At 34.8% G+C, this 20,656-nt stretch overlaps 1 protein-coding gene across 2 annotated transcripts in view; it reads left to right on the top strand.

The window, feature by feature from the left end:
* LOC148952251 (protein LSM14 homolog B-like) overlaps positions 1-19,564 on the top strand; it is a 37,825-nt gene extending 18,261 nt beyond the window's left edge. Inside the window, exons 5-8 of one of the 2 annotated variants that reach the window (XM_089088899.1) lie at positions 613-931; positions 12,052-12,248; positions 14,224-14,416; positions 19,234-19,564. In XM_089088899.1, the coding sequence (XP_088945025.1) occupies positions 613-931; positions 12,052-12,248; positions 14,224-14,416; positions 19,234-19,248 (724 nt within the window). In that variant the 3' untranslated portion in view covers positions 19,249-19,564. Of the gene's footprint in view, positions 1-612; positions 932-12,051; positions 12,249-14,181; positions 14,417-19,233 lie in introns of both variants that reach the window. The other variant, XM_089088898.1, reaches the window with a different exon arrangement.
* The last annotated feature ends 1,092 nt before the right edge of the window (positions 19,565-20,656 follow it).

The following is a 20,656-nucleotide window of genomic DNA, read 5'->3' as shown; positions in this document are numbered from 1 at the left end:
ACTAAGATTTTGAAGAGAATAGCTGAGTTATTCCACATGGAACTGATAGTTGAACCTGAGTATGATCAGTGTGACTTATTTTCAATTTTGTGCACCTGCAAATGGTATAAAAAATCTAATAAAAAAATAATTTATTAGTTTTACTACTGATGACGGTCACTGTATATGCGACCGAAATATCAAGTATCTGGTATTTTTGTGAAATACTGTCTATTAAAAGGATTTATCCCGTATTTGAAATTTTATTTATCGACATAAATAATTATATATATTTCGAAGACTGTCTCATCGAAAAGGCATCGTACATAGAGACTTGTCGTCGGATGAATCTCAGCCGTCCAAACCAAAATAGATCAAATGTAAAAAAAAAATGATTGTAAAAGTTTTCCTCCAAAGTAAGCTGGTCAAACAAAAAACTAGCGGACATCTTATCTAATAAAATTCCGCTTTATTAAAAAAAAAAGTTATTTAAGGTTCAATTGTCGATATATCAACTTTGATGAAACCAAATGACTTATTTATGTCCAATTTTAAGAAACTATGCATAATGCGTTTTGAACGTTAATTAAGGTTAGAACAGAAAATAGTTGATACATTGTTATCAATTTTTAGCCGTGGTGGATCAGTTTCATCTCGTTTGCCAACGAACTACATGCCACCTGCATATATGATGCGTGGTGCATTCATTGGGCCCGCCTACTTTAATAACTACCGCCGTCCATCCATGCCATTCCAAAACCAATATGTGAACTGGAATCGCAGACCTTACAATAACTTCCGCTCTAATTGGAATTCCAACTCTGGTTACTTTCAGCGAAGAAGAGGACAGAGCCAAGTCAGAAGATTTGCTACTGAGTATGATTTTGAGAGAGCTAACACAAGGTTCATGAAGATAAAAGTTAAAACAATTATCAGAGATAAGAAGCAACAGGTGAGTGCTTTAGCTCTGACAATTGAAATTCATGTTTCACCCTCACCTTCTTATTCTCAACCTACTGTATCAACACTTCATTTTTTTTCGGCGGCCTCATGGCCTCACTTCATGAAAATTTAGGGAGGGGAGGGGGGTCAAGGTATGTTTTGTTATTCTTTAGTTTGTTGCAATGACCTACAGGCTTTTGTTTTGTAAGTAGCATCATATCCTACGCTTACATGCACTTAAGCGGAAGTAGACCACCGTAGGAGAGATATTGCTCCTCCCTATGAAATCTAGACATCACGACCTTATACATCCTTTTGTTATTTCAGGCTCTCCTTAGAGAAGTCTTCAGAGTTAATATTTTTTTTTAGAAATGATTTGCTTTTTCGAAGCATTGTTGTATAAAAGTTGAAGTTTAGCGTAAAGGCTGCGAACAGAGGATGGCGGAAAGGCTGGACCTCCCTTCGCATATAGAATAGCCTTCAGTATGATAATAGAAACCACAGTAGACAGAATATACCAGTAAGCTTATCGCAGATCATTTCTGGTCTTCGTTCACAAAAAGCTCCTCCCACTTATTTCTGCATTAGCGGGAATGCGGGTTAGTCTGTTTCCGTCTGTTTCCGATTGTTTCAATGCACTTTGATGGAAACAGACTAACCTGCATTCCCGCTAATCTGACTTCGCCTATGTTTATATCTGCAAAAACGTTCTCCGGAGCACTCGCACCCCGGTCCGGGTTTTTATAATGGGTGAGATAGAGAATGATCATACTGGATAATTATATGAACTGTGGTAGAAACAGATAAAAAAAAAATTAAATAAAAGATTAAGTATGTGCAAATGAAAGTAAAGAGTGACATTATAACTTTAGACGAACACTGATTATCTTATATGTAAGGGGAATTGCCACCTTTCTAAACATCCATTCCTTATAGCAACTTTAGTTTGTTATTAATTATGAGTATAGTTAGTATAATGTATAATATGGAACAAATGAAATTGTAATGCTGATTACAAATGGTGAACATTTATTAATTAAAAATTTTCCCTTAGATAGTTATAATAGTACGAAAATGAACAATTAAAAAAAGGGGTGAGGAAACGCACCCCCCCCTAAAAGGATATAATTTCGATGAAAATTACACCATGAAACTCAACCTGTCTGAGAACCAGGGAGCAGAGGCTTCAGTCTCGTATAGGCCAATACAAAAAAAAAAATCTATATATTTTTTCCGGACAGGATGGTGACGAATACATGTTTACTCTTTTTTTTTTCTGTTCGGATCGGTTCAGATAGTTTTTTATTTATTATGAGCATAATTAATGTAATATGACACAAAAAAGAAAACAAATAAAATTTAAATATATTCCATAATATTTATTCAGTAATATTAGTTTGAATATAGCGTTACATAAATGATCTCCGGCCAGGAAGGTGCGATCATTTAAGGAGGGGGGTACCAGGAGCCTCAAACATTAGCCTGGACCCGTGCCTTTGTTTTGAAGAAAATATTTTAACCAAGTTTGAAATTTTTTTTCTTGAGGGAGGGGGCGGGGAGCATTCCCGCTCTTGTTCGAGATTTTCTCCGACTTTCTTGAACTTCTCTGTATTATAAACCAGAAATAATTTAATTTCTGAATTTTACATTAAGTTTATTAGTTGTTGATTTCGAGAAATACCGAAGTATATTTCAAAGTTCAAAATCCTATATTACTAGCTATTGAAATCGCAGCTTATAAGCTATTGATATCACTGGTGTTGTCTTATAAATAATTTTCTGTGGTCTTATAGGCCATTTATTAAATTTCCAGTTACTAAAATAACGTTTCCTTTTTTCCTCGTGTTTTTAAAGGAGTTTAGACTAGACTATAAAGGTTATCAGTGTGGCAAATGGTGAAAAACTATTGAGAGCCGCTTACCCTTTTAATTTCTATTTTCTACAGGCTACTTGACGACAATGCTACTCCTAGAGCAAGACTCAATATCTTCGCCTGGCTTTTGTTTCAGTATCCATAATGTCAAATTCGTTTGTTATGATTTTCAATATCCCCTTTTACTCTCATCAGAAGACTTTTGTTTTTCAAAGGTATTACATTTGTGGAAGTTACGCTTTACGCTAATTAAACCACATTTACTGTTACAACATTTTTAAATTAAAAATAATTCCTGTCAGTTTCAGCAGTATTTCATAATTTAGGTTGTATTCCTGAAAAGAAAAACCGTGTAGTGTAATAAAAATATATTCGTTTTCTGAATAATGCTAGTTTTGGGGGGGTTTGAGGAGTGAAATCTTATTTGTGGCAATTTCTGTTCGTTTTAAGTTTGCTTTCATTGCTCATTGCAGTGTCTGTTTGTTTTAGATTTTATTTCTTCATTCATGGCAATTTCTGCTATTCCAAGCTTCGTCACGTTATGTAGGCTAAATTATGCTCGTTTCTCTTTCGATCTGTAGTTTCAAATGCCCCCTTATTTCTCATGGAAAAACTTTTCTTTGGTTTAGTCTCATTTTTTTCTAATTGAGATAATTTCTTTGCTCAATAGTTTTGTCATTAATAGTAATTTGTATTAATAAATGCTAAAATATTTCAGTAGTTGCCATGGTGGGACCAACACGAGATTCTCTCATTTTTAGTCAATTTCACGATCATTTATAAAAGCATCTAGCTCCCAAAGGTCGATGCGGAGGATCCAAGCACTGGGTCAGTTATTTCGCAACGGTACTACTAAAACTAGAGGGTTGTGGTTTGTGCCTAACGCAACTCCTTCTTAAGTGAAATGTAAAACTTGTGATCAAAGTGAGTATTTATAAAGAGAATAGGGATTTTACCGTGGCATCGTGCGTCTTGAGGAGCTGGAAAATGTATTTGAACTTCTGCGAGCAATGTTAGCTTCAAATTCGGATTGTAGTGGTAGCTAGCAACCTAGTAAGAGACGATCATGTCCCATACTAAGAAATAATATCGTACAATAACCCATAACTCTTAAAACTAGAGTCAGATCAAAAAAGAAGTACAATTTTAGAAACCCCTTGTTCAATACCCCTATATAGGAAACTAACTGTCCCGAGGATTGAATAACAAGGAAAACTCATTGGCTTGAAAAACAAAAAAGTGGCTCCAAGCACGATATTCTGCATTGACGGCATCTTTTTTTTCCTTTTCTTCTGTGCAGCTAGCAGGGCACTGGAAAATCATAGAGAGTTGTTTAATGGCTCATTTGCAAGAAAGTTACTACATCTAGTGCCTCTTGTAATTAAAAAAAAAGTAGTTTTCAAAATAGAATCAATTTTTTACGAAAAACTATATTTTTTCACAACACTGTAGTAGTAAATGTTATTAGCATCATTTTGCATATGAAGATCAAAATAGGCATTTCTAACATTATAAAAAGTATGTAGATATAGTTATATAAAATGCAGAAATTGTTTTAGGGTTTTAACAAAAAGGTGATTGGTGAATTGAAACTAGAGTAATTCCTTAAAAATTTTAAATAAAATATAATAAAGAACGAACTCTAGCACATAGTAACTCCAGGGTGCCGGCAGAAAATTTTCTAGGGGGAGACCAGACGTCAAAATAGCAGTGGGGGTTGGGTGACAGTTTACGTGGTTTAAGGCACCAAACTACGACTTTACCCCGAAGAGGAAGAATTTGCAATGAATTTAAAATCCTGAGAATCTAATTGATTTAAAAGTATCAAAAACTATATTTTAGGCTGCCCAGTTGCAAAAGAAGTAATGCCACACAGTGATAGTACTGGATTCAACCAAGTTGATTCGCTTTATTTGTAATGAACTGAAGCTACATTTGGTGATCTGTAATTGCATATAAGCTTTAATGAGGGGGGGGGTGAGTCATTGTTTAGGTGGGGGTAGGGTAGATTCCTACAAAAGTACACTTTAATGGACAAACTGCTTACTCTTCATGAGGCTTCAGATAAATGTTGAAAGAGGAAGGGGGGAGTAGGAATTAATTAAAATTTTTCTCTATACAGCTAACATGTTATATTCCCATATCTACCAGCACAGAGGTGGAAAAGACAAGGCAGGCTATCATCAGCCCCACCATGAAATTTCTTTGGGGTGGCAAATACTGCTAGGAACTTAGTTTTCAGCAATTTTTAATGGTAATACTTTTCTTTTTCTATTTATATGAAGTACTTGAATGCATTTAAAATAAAATATATGTAATGTTTTTATCGATAAAAAAAATCCTATTGTAGAGGTTGTGATGGCTTCAGTTATGTAGAAGATAAAAGACCTTACAGAATATCCATTACTAGACATAATGATCCCTCTTTCCAACCATTTGAAATTCCGTTGCTACAACATGGTCAAGGACTTTTTACCAAAGTTTCCGTTCATCGTTGATTTTAAACGCGTTCAAAGTCTATCCGAAATTGAAATGACAAATTTTAATATAGGATGAAACTAATCAACGTACAATTATTGATTTACATATTTTAAAAGCAATTGATCAGGGATTTAAGGGACCGGTACCTCAAATTATATCTTGGTTAGGCCTGGGTATGATTTGGAAAACAATCAGAAACTAAATGAAAAAAAGAGCTTTTCAACCGAAAGCAAGGAACAGATTTGAAACTTGCTCCTTACTTTAGTTGAAAAACCTTTTCTATTTGTTTTATTACATTTCATGAAACTGTAAAGTTTTATGAATAGAATACTTTTGGGTAATACTGTTTAGATTTTGATGGGTAATTGAACAGTTCGTGGTAATGAACTGTAACTTACTTACAGCGACCTGGCTCAATAGTAACAAAAACTCTAAAAAACGGAATTTTGGTACTAATAGATATAATAAAAGAATTGGCCTATTATGCTGATTCCAAATATATTAGTTTCATTAAGTTTAGTCTTACCCATCAAAAGCTACGAGGCCGAGAAAAATTTGGCTGATTTTCGGAAAAAGGGGCAAATACCCCCTAAGTCATATAATTTTAATGAAAATTGCACCATCAGTTTCAGCGTATCAAAGTACCCTTCTGTAGTTTTCAAGCTCATATCTGAAAAATGTGGAAATTTGTAATTTTTACCAGAAGAAAAATCACGGATGCGTATTTATTTGCTTTTTGTTTTTGTTTTTTCCCCAGGGGTGATCGTATGGACCCAGTAGCCCTAGGACGTCGGGATTGTGTTCATTCTAATGGAAATGAAAATTTCTTGGGTCCTTTTTAAGTGACCAAAAAAGTTGGAGGGCAACTAGGGCCCCTCTTACGTCATTTTTTCCCAAATCGTCCGATCCAAATTTTGAGATAGCTTTTTTCTCCATCATAGTTGAAAAGCCCAATAACTATGTCTTTGGAGATAAAATGACCCCCTACAGCCCCCAGGGAAAGGTTTTAAAGTTATGAAAATCGCCCTTGGTTTAATTTGTTATTGGGAAGTATACATACATTTTTCGAGTAGGAAGGGGATGACGAATTATCTGCTGGGAGAATTTTCAAGGGAGAGGAAAGTTTCCAGGGGGTGAGATTTTCAGAAGAATTTTTGCACTGGGTGAATTTGCCAGAATTCATATACGAAATTTCTTTGTATATCTTGCTTTCTCTTTACCGATTCAATTTTACGTGTGGAGAAGTTAAGGGTAATTGTCCGGGGTAAATTTTCGCCAGGATTGAATTGTCCAGAGGATATTTCTATGGGGAGGGGGATTTTTCCGTGGAGGTGGAGGCAGTTATCCTGACGTTATTTAAAAAACGATCTGAAATAAAAAAAACAAGTTTTTTTCAACTGAAAGTAAGGAGCAAAATTAAAACTTAAAACGAACAGAAATTATTACACATATGAGGGGTGTTGCCCCCTCTTCAACATCTTGCTCTTGGCGCTAAAGTTTAGATTTTGTCCCAATTCCTAAAGTGCTGAAAAACTGTAGCTTGAAGAGCGAGGTGTTAATGAGGGAGGAACCCCCCTCATATGCGTAATATTTTCTGTTCGTTTTAAGTTATTACAAAAATACACAAAACAATAGCCTACTAATAAAAACTAAGATATAAACTCCCAGCATTAAGTTCTCTTGAGCAATGCCGAAGCTCTGGACGGATATTTTTTAACAATATCGACAGTTTTGAACTTGGTTATCAAGCACGAAAATATTTAATTCCATCAGACTCAGTGTTTTTAAAAAGTAATGCATTACCAAAGTAGTTTCTTCAAATTAAAACATTAAAACTAAGATTAAGAAAATCAAATTAAAATCTTTAGTTCAATATTTTTAATTAAATTTTGAATGCCAAAAGTCAGTATATTTGACACCTTTTTACTTCATAACTGTAAAAAATTTAATCTTTTTCAAATTGACAAATAGATAAATACAATCACTTCTAGAAACCAAAACAAATGTTAGTAAAACACAAAAAACGTATCTGTTCAGGGGGGAAAAGCAGAAATTCTTAGCATTCCGTTCACGGGAACATTTCTGATTATAGTGGCTTCATGTATCAGCTCATGGGTACTCTTGCAATGCAAGCAAAAGTTGACGGCATATTCTTGCCGAAATTGCCCCTTATTAAGTTGTTTTCCTTGTGTTTTCTATAATTATATGGATTTTCTCGTGTTCTAATAGCTGCACTAATTACTAATAAACAAATACATATTTAGGACCCCCATAAAAAGCTGATTCTTTGACTGAATGTTATCGATAACTAGGCTCTCTTACTTTCGTTATTGACAAGGATTAATTAAAAAAACTTTTTCCAAAAAACAAGTTTTTGAAAGAAAAGTAAAGAACTCCATTAAACCAAAAATGAGCAAAAAATAAAATCAAATTATCCACCAAGCGTGAAACTACCACAAATCAGCATCAATGAATAAATGAAACCCAAAACGAACAGAAATTTGAAAAAAATACCTAAGTCAGACCCGAAATGAGCAAAAATTAGCACGAGTAGGGTTCAAAGCTTCAATGCCTTCCCAAGACCAGAACATAATTTGCACTTTACTGAAAAAATATAAATGTTTTTACTGTCATAACTTAATAAATCAAATGATATTAACATTTTGATTACTAAATATCATGTATATTAAACTGACAATGCACATTCATTGGTATTTTTTCAATAAAAAGAAAATTATGTTCTGGCCTTGGGAAGGCATAGTGGTTTTGAGCCCTACTCATGTTAATTTCTGCTCGTTTTGAGTTTGACTCGGTTATTCATTGTAATTTCTGTTCGTTTTGAGTTTCATTTATTTATCGATGATGATTTGTGGTAGTTTCACGCTTGGTAGATTATTGGATTTAATGTTTGCTCTTTTTTTGTTTAATGGAGTTCTTTACTTTTCTTTCAAAAACTTATTTTCTGGAAATTTTTTTTTTATTAATTTCTGTTCTTTTTATATTGACATAGGCTTTTCAGAGAAAAAGAAAATAATACTTTAAATATTTTCTTTTTTAAGACTTTATAGTTTGGCCTGCTATTTGTATGCTGGAGAAAAATCTTCAGCAAGTTTTAGCAACATAAACCCTTTTAAAAAATCTGGACACAAATAGTAGTGTTTAATTTAGTTTCATACCTCCTCTAGATGACCTGAAATGAAAAAGTTGATATCATTCGCAAAGAAAATCTGTTTACTTTCTTTGATAGCTTGGATACACTTATGCTATTTTGATTTGGTTCAATTTTAAGAGCAGAAGTAGTCCCGAAAGTTTGAACATAATACCCTCAATAGTTCTTGGGATACTGTCGAGATGCCTTATTGGGAATTAGCATTAACACAGTGCATTTTGATTTAATCTTAAGGCAACATTTAGTTTTTAAACATAATGGGCAAATGGGAGGGTGGGCGTGGGAGGGGGATTAGTTGCCCTCCAATCACTTTCGACTATTAAAACGGCATTAGTCCTTTCTATTTTCAATCGAAGTTCCTACGACAACTCCTTCGATACGAAGTGCCCTGGCCTAAACAAAAAGAGAAAAATAATAATACATTGTACCCAGATCGATTTTTACTATAAAAATGTCAAGCCTTCCAATCACTTTCGACAATCAAAAAGGACACTAGCCCTTTCAATTTCCCATCGAATGAGCCCTTTTTCAGTTTCTACGACAACGCTTTCTATAAACACCATATATGCCTCCAGGGCATAACTTACAACCCTTGCCCTGAGGGCTGTGAGGGGGTTGCCATCCTCAAAGACTTAATTTCCTGAATTTTCAACTACGTTAAACAAAACGAATATCTCAAAATTTTGACTGGATGTGTTTGGGGAAATGGTGGGTGTGAGAGGGGGGTTTGTTGCCCTTCAATCACTTTTGACTATTAAAAAGGGCACTAGCCCTTTCAGTTTCCAATCAAATGAGCCCTTTTGAATTTCTACGAAAAAACTTTCTTTAAAAGCCTTATATGCCCCAGGGCATAACTTAGAACCCCTGCCCTGAGGATTGTGGGGGGAGGGGGTTGTCATCCTCAAAGACCTAATTTCCAGAACTTTCAACTACGTTGAACAAAATAAATATCTCAAAATTTTGATTGGATGTGTTTGGGAAAATGATGGGTGTGAGAGGGGGTTAGTTGATCTTCAATCACTTTCTACTATTAGAAAGGGCTCTACCCCTTTCAATCTCCAATTAAATGAGCCCTTTTTGAAGTTTCTACGACAACTCCTTCTATAAAAACTTCATATGCCCCCAGTGCACAACTTACAACCCTTGCCCTGAGGGCTGTGGGGGGGGGGGGGGCTGTCATCCTAAAAGACATAATTTCCAGAGCTTTCAACTACGTAGAAAAAATGGCTATCTAAAATTGTATGTGTTCGGGAAAAGGTGGGTTTGAGAGGGGGAGTAGTTGCCCTCCAATTACTTTCGACTATTAAAAAGGCCACTAGCCATTTCACTTTCCAATGGAATGAGCATTTTTTGAAGTTTCTACGACAAAGCTTTCAATAAAACCTTATGAAAACATCGTGAGAGGGGGTTAGTCACCCTCCAATCACTTTAGACGATTAAAATGGGACACTAGCCCTTTGAACTCCCAATCGAATACGCCCTTTTTCAAGTTTCTACAACAAAGCTTTCAATAAAAACCTTATATGCCCCCTGGGCATAGCTTATAACCCTTGCCCTGAGGGGTCTGAGGGGGTTATCCTCCTCAAAGACCTAATTTCCAGAACGTTCCACTACGTTGAACAAAGTGGCTATCCCAAAATTTTGATTGGATATGTTTGGATAAAGTGTGGGCGTGGACGGGGTGTTAGTTGCCTTCCAATCACTTTCGACTATTAGGAAGGGCACTAGAAATTTCAATTTCCAATCGAATGAGCCCCTTCTGAAGTTTCTACGACAACGCTTTCTATGAAAACCTTATATTCCCCGAGGTTATAACTTAGAACCCTCGCCCTGACGGCTGTGGGGGGGTGGGTGGTTGAAATCCTCAAAGACCTAATTTTCAGAACTTTATACTACGTTGAATGAAAAAGCTATCTCAAAATTTTGATTGGATGTGTGTGGGGAAATGGTTGGCTTGAGAGGGGGGTTAGTTGCCCTCCAATCACTTTTGACTATTAAAAAGGGCACTAGCCCTTTGAATTTTCAATCGAATGAGCCTCTTTTGAAGTTTCTACGACAACCTTTTCTGTAAAAATCTTATATGCCCCCAGGGCATAAGTTACAACCCTTGCCCTGAGGGCTGCGGGGGAGTGTCCTCCTCAAAAACATAATTTCTATTTGGAAATCGACTACGATGAACAAAATGGATATCTCAAAATTTTGATTGGATATCTTTGGGGAAATGGTGGGCGTGGAAGGGGTGTTAGTTGCCTTCCAATTACTTTTGACTATTAAAAAGGGCACTAGCCACTCCAATTTCCAATCGCTTGAGCCCTTTTTGAAGTCTCTGCGACAACTCCTTCGATGCGAAGTGCCCTGGTCTAGGACCAAGAAAAAAAAAATAATGCATAGTGCCAACATCGTTCTTTACTTAGGCAGCGCTATTGTGCTGCATTTGATGATATGAAAGAGGTAAAACATGCCTATAGGTGTGAGGCTGAGGGGTAGGAGGGAGTCCCGTGGTTTCCAAATTCTTACCTTAAGACATACAGACTGATAATTGCTGGATTACTCTGAATTCTAAACGATGTTATACCATTTTAGATTTGCAAGTTCTTGGAATCCTTTAATTCCAGAAAGACACGATATGTCCACCATCTGTCCAGCAGCCTTAGATTTCTAATGACCAAGAATATTGGTCAGCAAGCTTTTGAAAATGCTGTGTTTTTTTTTCAATTACCCTACTACCTTTTTTATAGACAGGTTTTGGATCATTTTTTATTGATTTTATCTTATTCCCAGATTGCATAATATCGTTTTATTAAAATAGTAAACTGTGTACTCATCCGTATTTATCATTCAAGTATGTGTTACTGCTTAGAATATCTTTTATATCTATTGCTTCGCGAACAAACTGTTCAATTCCTAGGTCATTTCTAAGTAAAGATAATGTCTCACAAGATTAAAAAGTAGGGGATTTTTAGAAATATGGCCGCTCGAAACAAAATCAAAAGGTTTCATCCAAATTCCGGCTTTTGGTACATTCTGCTTGTGCAATTGTGTTCGTTTTTCCAAGTCTTGGTAGGTTATACGGTTCTACCGATATATTGATCTGGTTCTTGCATAACTAACAAAGATACAACATTTGACACTACAAACCTACTACATAATTGGTTAAGTTTGTATAACATAATATATGATGCCGCAGTCTAGAGTTACATCTGCAAGGGCCATCAGCGAGGGCCAAAAGCAAGGGCCAAGGCCTGAGCGAATGGGTACAGGAGAATATAACTATTAACTGGATGCAAGCGAGAGAGAGAGAGAGAGAGAGAGAGAGAGAGAGAGAGAGAGAGAGAGAGAGAGAGAGAGAGAGAGAGAGAGAGAGAGAGAGAGAGAGAGAGAGAGAGAGAGAGAGAGAGAGAGAGAGAGAGAGAGAGAGAGAGAGATGAAATACCAAATAAATGTTTCGTGATAATAATGCTCAAAGATTCAAAAGCTTTTTTGTATAAAACTTGTTGAAAACCTGTTTGAAGATTAATTATTCCTTTTATGTATTATTCAATTTATTTTCTTCTTGCTAGGGTTTTGAAAACACTCCTAAAAGTTTTTTTTCTTCTTGCTTTTATAGCCGGATCACATTGTCAGTGATATTGACGACAGACAGAATCCACCTGATGAACCGAGAGTCAACGGCATTCATTCTGAAGACGAAGAAATTAATCAGCTAGCTAAAACTATCGATAAAATGACTTTCTACAGCAAAGAAAAATCCTTTTTCGACAGAATCAGCTGTGAAGGGGATGCAAGACGAGAAAGAAAGGATAAGTACGACTTCTCTTTTTAGCCTTTATTCTTGAATCAACTGTTGTGAAATACCGTTTTTGGAAGAGCCCAATACCAATAGAGGGGAAAGAATCTTTCACTATGGAAAAGGAAAAGTCGCTTGGGCAGGCCACTTGGATTAATGTTATCTATTATATCATTTTGTAATAAAGAGAATTCAATTGAATATGGAACAGGCATTTTTGTGTCAATCGTAAAACTAAAAATTGTGCATTTCCGTTTTTTTTAAAATAAATTTTATGCAAAAGCTAAACTCAATTTTCAGCTTCTCTCAACTTAAGGATAACCCTTAACCTGACAAAAAAAAAGAAAACGAAAAGGCCTGCACATACCAAACTAATGTCGAAAAATATAAGGAGATGACTGTTTTGAACTGAAATCGAGATTTCTAGCAATACTTTCTGTGATCTGTAAGTGCTTAGAGAGTTAAAAGACCTCCTATTTGCAACATTGGTCTGACGATACATCGTGGAAAAGTATAATCTGCGATAGAAATTTAAAATAGATGTTTGAATAAGAAAGACTGAAATATACAAAAACTAAGAGGCTGAAGAATATTTTATGAAACATACAAAACAGATTCAAACGCTTTTAGAGGTAAACTAATGCGCATAAGGGTCTTGTGTAAGGGCCCAATATTATTGAAAAAGGAAATCATTATGTATAAAGTAATTTATCCATACTTTGTTGAAAAAAGCCCCTGTTATACATGTTGAAAATAAACAAACAATTTTTAAGAAAGTTGACGCGTTAGAATTTCATGCTTTACATCAAACTTTGGACCTTTTTGTGCTTATGACTCGTGCAATGTCAAACTCTTGATGGCTGAATTAAAAATTAATTAATTTTACATGTTTTACCATAAAAGCTAATGCCTTTGATGTTATCACACCTCCATTTCTATCACACGGTATGAATTTTGACCCTATGAAAAAATCATTCTTTAGCCTTTGTATAACTAAGATTGCAAGATTGCTTTACCTTTGTATAGCTAAAAATTGTTTGTTGATTAAAAATGATTTGTGTAAAGATTGGCAGTGTAATTGGCAAACGCTATGCAATCTATGTTATCTATGGCTTGTGTTTTAAGTGTCACCGGCAACATTGATTGGGTAAGCTTATACTAAGGACATTTTCGATAAAATAAAAATTCCTAAATTCCGGTCAAAATTTGATAAACAAAAATAAAGTTTACTTCCTCTTACAGGAAATTAACTATGCTTCCTGGAAAAAAAGACATCACAGTCATACAGAGCCTTTCCTAAGGCTGGTGATGCTCTGGGAGAAATTAATTTCAGCCCCTCCCCCCCCCCCTTCCCGACTCAAATATAAGCAAGAAAGCCGAATCAAAGCAAAAAAATGGATCAAAGTGGGTAATTCCCCAGCCGTGGTGCCCTCCAAGCCATGGCACCTGGGGCAGATGCCCCGGTTGCCTTCCTCTCCTAGGAACGGCTTTGTAGGCCTATTTAGATCTTTTAAGTGTAGATCTGAGGATTTATCTATTAATTTGTTTATGGTACCTTAATTACAGGACTATTGCTATTTCTTCAAAGAATTTAGGGGGGATCTTATTTGGTAGAATGATGATTATCTCAAGGACTTGAAGTTTCTTCCATTTAAACAAACCTGTTAAGTATTGTTCATTTAATCCTTATGAATAGCTTAACGCTCAGTCTAAAGTTCAAATGTTTTCTAAAATTGAGGATGTTATTCTGTAACTCAAATTTGAACTGAGGAGAAATAAAACAGATATTCCTAAACAGCTGAAACATTGAGTTCAAAGCTTATAAGCTTCGCTTATCATCAATAACAATTGAATTATTATCATTTCGAAGTTTTAAGTTGGATTAAAATCACCGAATCAGCTCAAATGATCTATGCGTATAGCTTTGAATCGAACTCAGCTATTTTTCAGGCGTAAAGAGATTGCTATTAATCAACAAACTTTTGGTGTCAGGGCTCCAAGTGATTACCAACGAGGGCCAAATTCTGCCAACTATTATTATAATCGAGGCTCAACAACACAACCGTTCCGAGGAGGAAGAGGAGGCTATTCTGGATACGGAAGAGGAGGAAATTTTGGCTTCAGAGGAGGGCATTTTCCGGGTGCTAACTTCCGCCGCAGAACCACCATCAGCTCCCGCATAATGGTAAGTCATTTTGTATGCTTTCAATAGTTTTTATGTTATAGAATCTAATTCAAAAGCCATAAATTAATTTTAATAATTATTTTTTTTTAATATATCACTGTTAAGAAATAGAAAAAAGATAATTTTTATGGTTTACCAGAGAAAAAAAAAAATTGAAATGTAAGCTGAATTAGGGTCAAATGAATGTTGCAAAGAAATTTGAGAAACCAAATTGCCTGAAAAATTCCCAGAAAAATGTTTTTGATATTTGGTTTAAAGTTACTATGAAAAAAAGTTACTATAAAGTTACTAAAATTAATTTGAAAATACTTAAAAATCACGTAGAAAAGAATATATTGCTGAAATAAATAGCCGATTTTGCTATTACCATTGCCTACAACGTTTCTGCTGTTGTTGCCAAGTTTTCGGTCATTATGAGTATGTATAGTAGCCATTTGAAGCATAATTTCGTTTTAATCAATTAACTTTTTTTTAGTTGTAGAATATCTCCTTCAGTTGGAATTTCTCTTTCTTTATCAAAACTAAGAAACTATTTTGAGCAAAGAAATGGTACGAGACATGGATATAAACATAGACCTTTAAGTTGTACCAAGTGTGTATTTCTTTAGAAGGGAATTGGGCTCATTACTAGAAGTTTAACTGGATACCGATGTTTAAAAATTAAGTAATTATCCAATATTGATAGCATTATTATAACTCTTAAGTGTGTGTTTGTGTTGATTAGGAGGGGAGGGGGGTTATCCCTTAAGTGGAGTTTCAGCTTTGTCCGTAGCCACCTATCCTCGATACTGGTGATTGATCGCACTGTGAAAAATGCAAAACGAAATGAAGATAAATAAATGTATTAAAATATATAGTAGTTTCAATCAAGTTGGAATAGGCCCTGGGTCGTGACTGATCTCGTGACCGTGGATGCTCAAAGTTATGTGTATCATTAGTTGTGATGACGAACATATTATTTTAAAGACGCGCAAGGAAAATTTCTGTACGATTCATCTTGAGGAAAACTACAGTAAGAATGGTCCAAGGAACTACCAAGGAAAACGGGAAACTTTGGTCCTAAACATGAAGTTTTTTGTATTTCAGTTCACCAGTCACATCAGTTAGGGGGGAGGGTACTATATAATGGAAGTGTGCTCAATATATTTTCTTCTACCCCCCCCCCCTCGGACATCTTGAAAAATATCTTTTTTGAGTACTTTCATTGAAAATTGCCTTTTTCGTATTTAAAAAAACAAAAACAAAATAAACCATAAATTTGCACCCCTTTCAAAATTTTGAAAATATACTTTCCCCTCATCCTTCTTCTGAGAATTAACACCATCGGATTCCCTGAATAGAAACTATCTGCCTTCACTCTGCTCAAAAATAAGATAAAATATGCATATCCATATTCTCAGACAATCATAATGTCTTATGGTAGGTTATATGCAGGGGCGAATCTCCAGCATTTTTATTGGGGGGGGGGGCAAGAGGGGTCCATATCTGAATAGTCAATGGGCATGAGATGTATAATATTTTTTCTCCACATTATTGGGGGGGGGCAGCTTCCACCTTGCCACTCCCAAACGACGCCCCTGGTTATATGCGACAAAATATGTGTATCCTATTGGGTCCACCCGATCAAAATGGTTGATATGCTGCTTGAACCTTGTTCAAGGAATATTTGATTTGTGCCAATGATTTCTTTCTTCATGAAGTCTTTTTTTTCTGCTTACTTTTCTATTCTCGTAGTAATACTGGCATTACTGCAAAACCGTAGCTTTCTAGTTTTTCTAACTTAATTAGTTTCATTTACGATCTGGTATTAATAAAAAAAAGTGTTTCCGATGGTAGTTGAAGCTTAAAACGAACAAAAACTATTGCTTTACATTGCTTCTAAGTAACTAGTACAGATAAACTGACTGACATTATTTCCCTATGTTTTTAAAATTGTGCAAACTGAAAACATAAAAACCGTGCATAAGAATTAAAATATTTTATTTCTATACCATAAAAAAATCCTAAGGTGCCTAATGTTCTATTGCAAAATACATTGTGTTTTCAGTAAAGTGTTAATTTTGGGTAATCATTAAAGTAGGCCTACAGAGTAATATTAGTGGTTTTTTCTACTAGTTTTATAGAGGTATGCAATATAAGCTACGAAGCAATAGTCTTTGGTCCTTTTAATTTTCTTCTTTGCTTTTTGCTTTACCCATTTTTTTTTAATTAAGTTTTTTTTTAGTTTTTCAAACAAAACTACATAAAACTTGGATAGTAGACATAGATTTAGCCAAGTGTAGTAGTTTGAGAGGAATAAGCAACACGAAACTTGTGTCTACACGGAAGGTCAGGGCTATTAGAACCGTTTCTGTTTTTTTTTTGCGTCTGAAACACACGAAGAATGAACAATTATAGGCTATGTAAGTATACGAAACATTTTAACAATTTCAGAACAAAATCAGCATACTCTATTATGCTAGCTTGTCTCTGAAGATATATGCAAGAAACCAACAATAGGATTGTTCTAACTGAGAAGTATTAGCTGTCATGAATTGTCCATCACTGTTTATTGAATTAGAACTGATCATCTTGCTGAGCTGCATTTTTGTAAACCAACTTTTCAAAATTTTTAAACAATTTTCTCCAGTATCCAATAAGTTCGCTAGAGATAAAATAAGTAAAATAGTATTAAAAAGCAATAAAATCAGTAAACTTTTGGATATAGCCTGGGGTCATTTTCAAGTAATGAAGGAGAGGGGGCCGAAGTACAGTTTTGCTCTAAAAGACACAATTGTACCAATAGAAATTTCTTGAGTGTAATAGAGTGAAAATTTTGCTGTCTTAGTGTTTAGTTAGAAAAGAAATCTTGCATCAAAATTACCAGAAGTGATAGAACCACTGAAGCAGTAATTGTAGCAAAACATTTTTGGCATGCAAAAAGTGTGTAAACCGATGAGTATAGCTCTGAAAGCGATAACCCCTCCTCCACCCATCAACAAAAGCTTGCAAGATTTCTAGCTAGAACTGTGTTTAGAAGAAGAATTGAATAAACCAATTGAAAACAGCCGAATATGAGCAGTAAATTTGGATATCAATATTTGTATATAGAGATTGAGTAATAAAGCTGGATGTCACTACTCAAAATAGAAAACTTATTCAGAGGATACGGCTTCAAGAACTGAGTCAGACACTATTTTCATTTCGAAATTCACGGCTATTTCACCCTTATTTTCTGTTAGCCCAGCGAAACAAAAGTGTTAGCTAGAAAAATTCTTAGCTAACAATTCACAAGATCAGATTATTCAGGCGAGAAAAACAAAATATAAAAGCTTAGAAACAGAAATCAGCATTGCCTGCTAATTCAGTATATCCATGGACATTTTTGTAAGAAAAAACAAGTGAATGGAGTTCTTAGCCATGTCTTTACGATTTTCAAGTATTCTTCTAGTGCAAAGGGAGGGGAATGAAGACAAATTAAAACTCTCCAGATGAAAATATGATAGTATTTTTTTATGATGGTGAACAATTAGCATTATAGTGTGATGGGGAACAATTAGCTTTATTAGTGTGATGAAGAATAATTAGTATTATTAGCGTGATGGGGATGAATTAGCGTTAATAGTGAAACTTATATCACAATATGATAAAAATCTTAAAAAATATGTTCTTAACTTTCAGCCACTGTTAGCTGTGGTTCACCCTTTACTAGTTAGCAGCTATTGCTCCAAAAATGATATCATCAACCAAAGGGACACCTGAAAGTGAGAATAAATGAACTTGTGCTAAATCAGAACCTATTTGGCCCCTTCAGTAACCTTAGACACACTATTAAAACGATGACGTTCAGCTTAAAAAGGCAGCTTTTTCGCCGAAATCGTGGTTTTTCAGAAGTTATTTACCAATTGTTATGGAAAGAAAATTGGAATCCTCATAAAAAAGAAGATTTATATAAGCGGCACATGTTCCAGGCTTTAAAATGTGCTAACGTTCACCCAAAAACGGTGGATGATATATAAGATCATTATTAAATCACCCACCATCACAATAAGATCATATATTTTAAACTTTAATGAAAATCTGTATAAGAGAATGTGACGATAAACAACAAAAGAGGGGTTTAGATGATTCGGGAAAAAGGATGGATCAACCATCTGAAACCTAAATGATTCTGTGAATAAAAAAAAGTATAAAAGTACACTAAAGGCCTAAGTTCAACCAATCAAAAAAATGTTCAGAGACTAAAATATTTATATCATATACATGGAATCCTTGAAATTTTTGATGTCTTTGTCTCTCTCTCTCTTTCTCTCTTATATGTTAGGCATGCAGACAGACGAACTTAGCCAGTTATGTAGAAGAATTTTGATGGCAAATGTCGTATGTTTGTTAGTTACGGCCAAACCGCATTATAGTTGCACTCGTGGAAAAGATAAAATAATATACGACTGCAGCACTGATTATGTATTTTTGGCTTACTTTGGGGAGTTGTGCAATGTTGAACTTTCAAGCGCAAACTTGATGATTCAATAATCAAAGTGACGATTTAAGGAATTGTTTATAAAAGAGAAAAGCTTGGGACAGAGCTACTTGCAATGACCAAAGCAACTAATATTGGGTACAAACTCTTATTGATACAGGCTTTTCAAAGCAGTTTCTTGCCATTTCAGTTTTCCACTTCTGTGTTACAAGTTCGACGTTAAAGTCAAGGGAAGAAACTTGTCATTTATAAACATTTGATTTCTTATCATCAACTGTTACAATGGCCTGGTTCCATTATTAAGTAGAATCTTAGGATTTGCACTTCCACATCTAATTACCTTAATTTTTTTTTATAGGAAAATGGACATTAGAGACATTTCCTTTGGAGCAGTGACAGGCATTGGAGTATATCAAAGTTGGAAAATATTTAGTGAATATGTTTGAGATTACAAACTGGAACTTCCCGACAAACTAACTGCTTGGGATTGTCCCAAGTGTTTGTCATTATTTAAAATTAAAGTTGACTCTTCTAGGGTAAGCAAAGTAAAATTGACTAAACTTGAAATCCCCTTATTTTCAAGCAGAGGAGGTTTCAAGTAGCGTCTATTTCTTTCAAGTAAAAAAAACCTTTCGAAGTCAGTATTCATTATAGAAGTTATTTTAGTGATTAAACAATTATTAGAAATAGTTTAGCTGTTATATTTTGAAGCCCAGGGTATGCCAGCATTTCATGTTCATCTCACTTATTTTTGGACAATCTTAAAGAAAACATCTGTCCCTTTATATAGCTTTCAACGATATTTTTTAATAAGTAGCAATAGCTTAAATGATAAAATTTAAGCTAAAGTGGAAAACAATTCTGGATTTTTTTTTCTGCTATAGTTTTAATGGTGGGATACCAGTATTTACCTTGAAACCGCCAACAATGTTCAACATAAGCCTTGTCTTTCTCAAGTCTCATAAACAGTCCATAAGATTAAAGTCTTCAAACTTCTGGGATGGTCATCTGGGGGCCATTTACCCCTGGCGTTCCCAAAATTCGTTGGAATATACTTAAGAACGATTTTATAGTGCTATTTTTAGAACTATCACTAAGTGGTGGCCTCTCTAATGGAGATAAATTTCGTAGTGTAAGTCAAAGGGTTATTTTGATGTAAATTTCTCTATAAGGGAGAGGGAAATAAGGGAGGATTTTTATCGTTCATTAATAGACCAGTTTGAGAAGAAGAAAAATGGAAAAGTCGAAAATAAAACTCTTAAAATATATTAATCAATCTTGGTAGTACGTTATTCACTGAATCAAACAATGCTAATAACGGCAAAGGAGCACAAGCCATTTAAAAAGGAAAATATTCAAACCACCCAAGGTAAGAACAGTAGGTAAAGAGTGAACTTTGTCAATGGTAATGGAAGCCTTAGAAAATAGAAGTTTGAAAATAACGTATATCAAAAGAATCTGATGTATCCTGATTCCACATCCGTAAAATTATTCCAATTTTACTATAAAATAACAGTTTTCAAGAAATAAATCTGCACAATTTTGAAAGGAGGGAGGATCCATAAAGAGCCGTTATACCAAGTAGCTACAAAGAGTAGCTAGAAACTACACCATCATGAAGGATACGCTAGAGTACTCTAAAAAAGAGGTTGAAAGCCCCTTGCTGGGGAATGTTTTGATTTTAAAATGGAAAAACTAAACTTGTATAGTTACCTACACAGAGGGGAAGTGGTATAAAGTATTATTTCACATAAAGATTTTCAGCAGAAGCCCACGCTCTA

The sequence above is a fragment of the Artemia sp. Qi Xiang Cuo genome, chromosome 5 (assembly GCF_049724085.1).
Source record: "Artemia sp. Qi Xiang Cuo chromosome 5, ASM4972408v1, whole genome shotgun sequence".
In the NCBI taxonomy this organism is placed as follows: domain Eukaryota; kingdom Metazoa; phylum Arthropoda; class Branchiopoda; order Anostraca; family Artemiidae; genus Artemia; species Artemia sp. Qi Xiang Cuo.
This window is presented reverse-complemented; position numbering and strand designations above follow the sequence as displayed.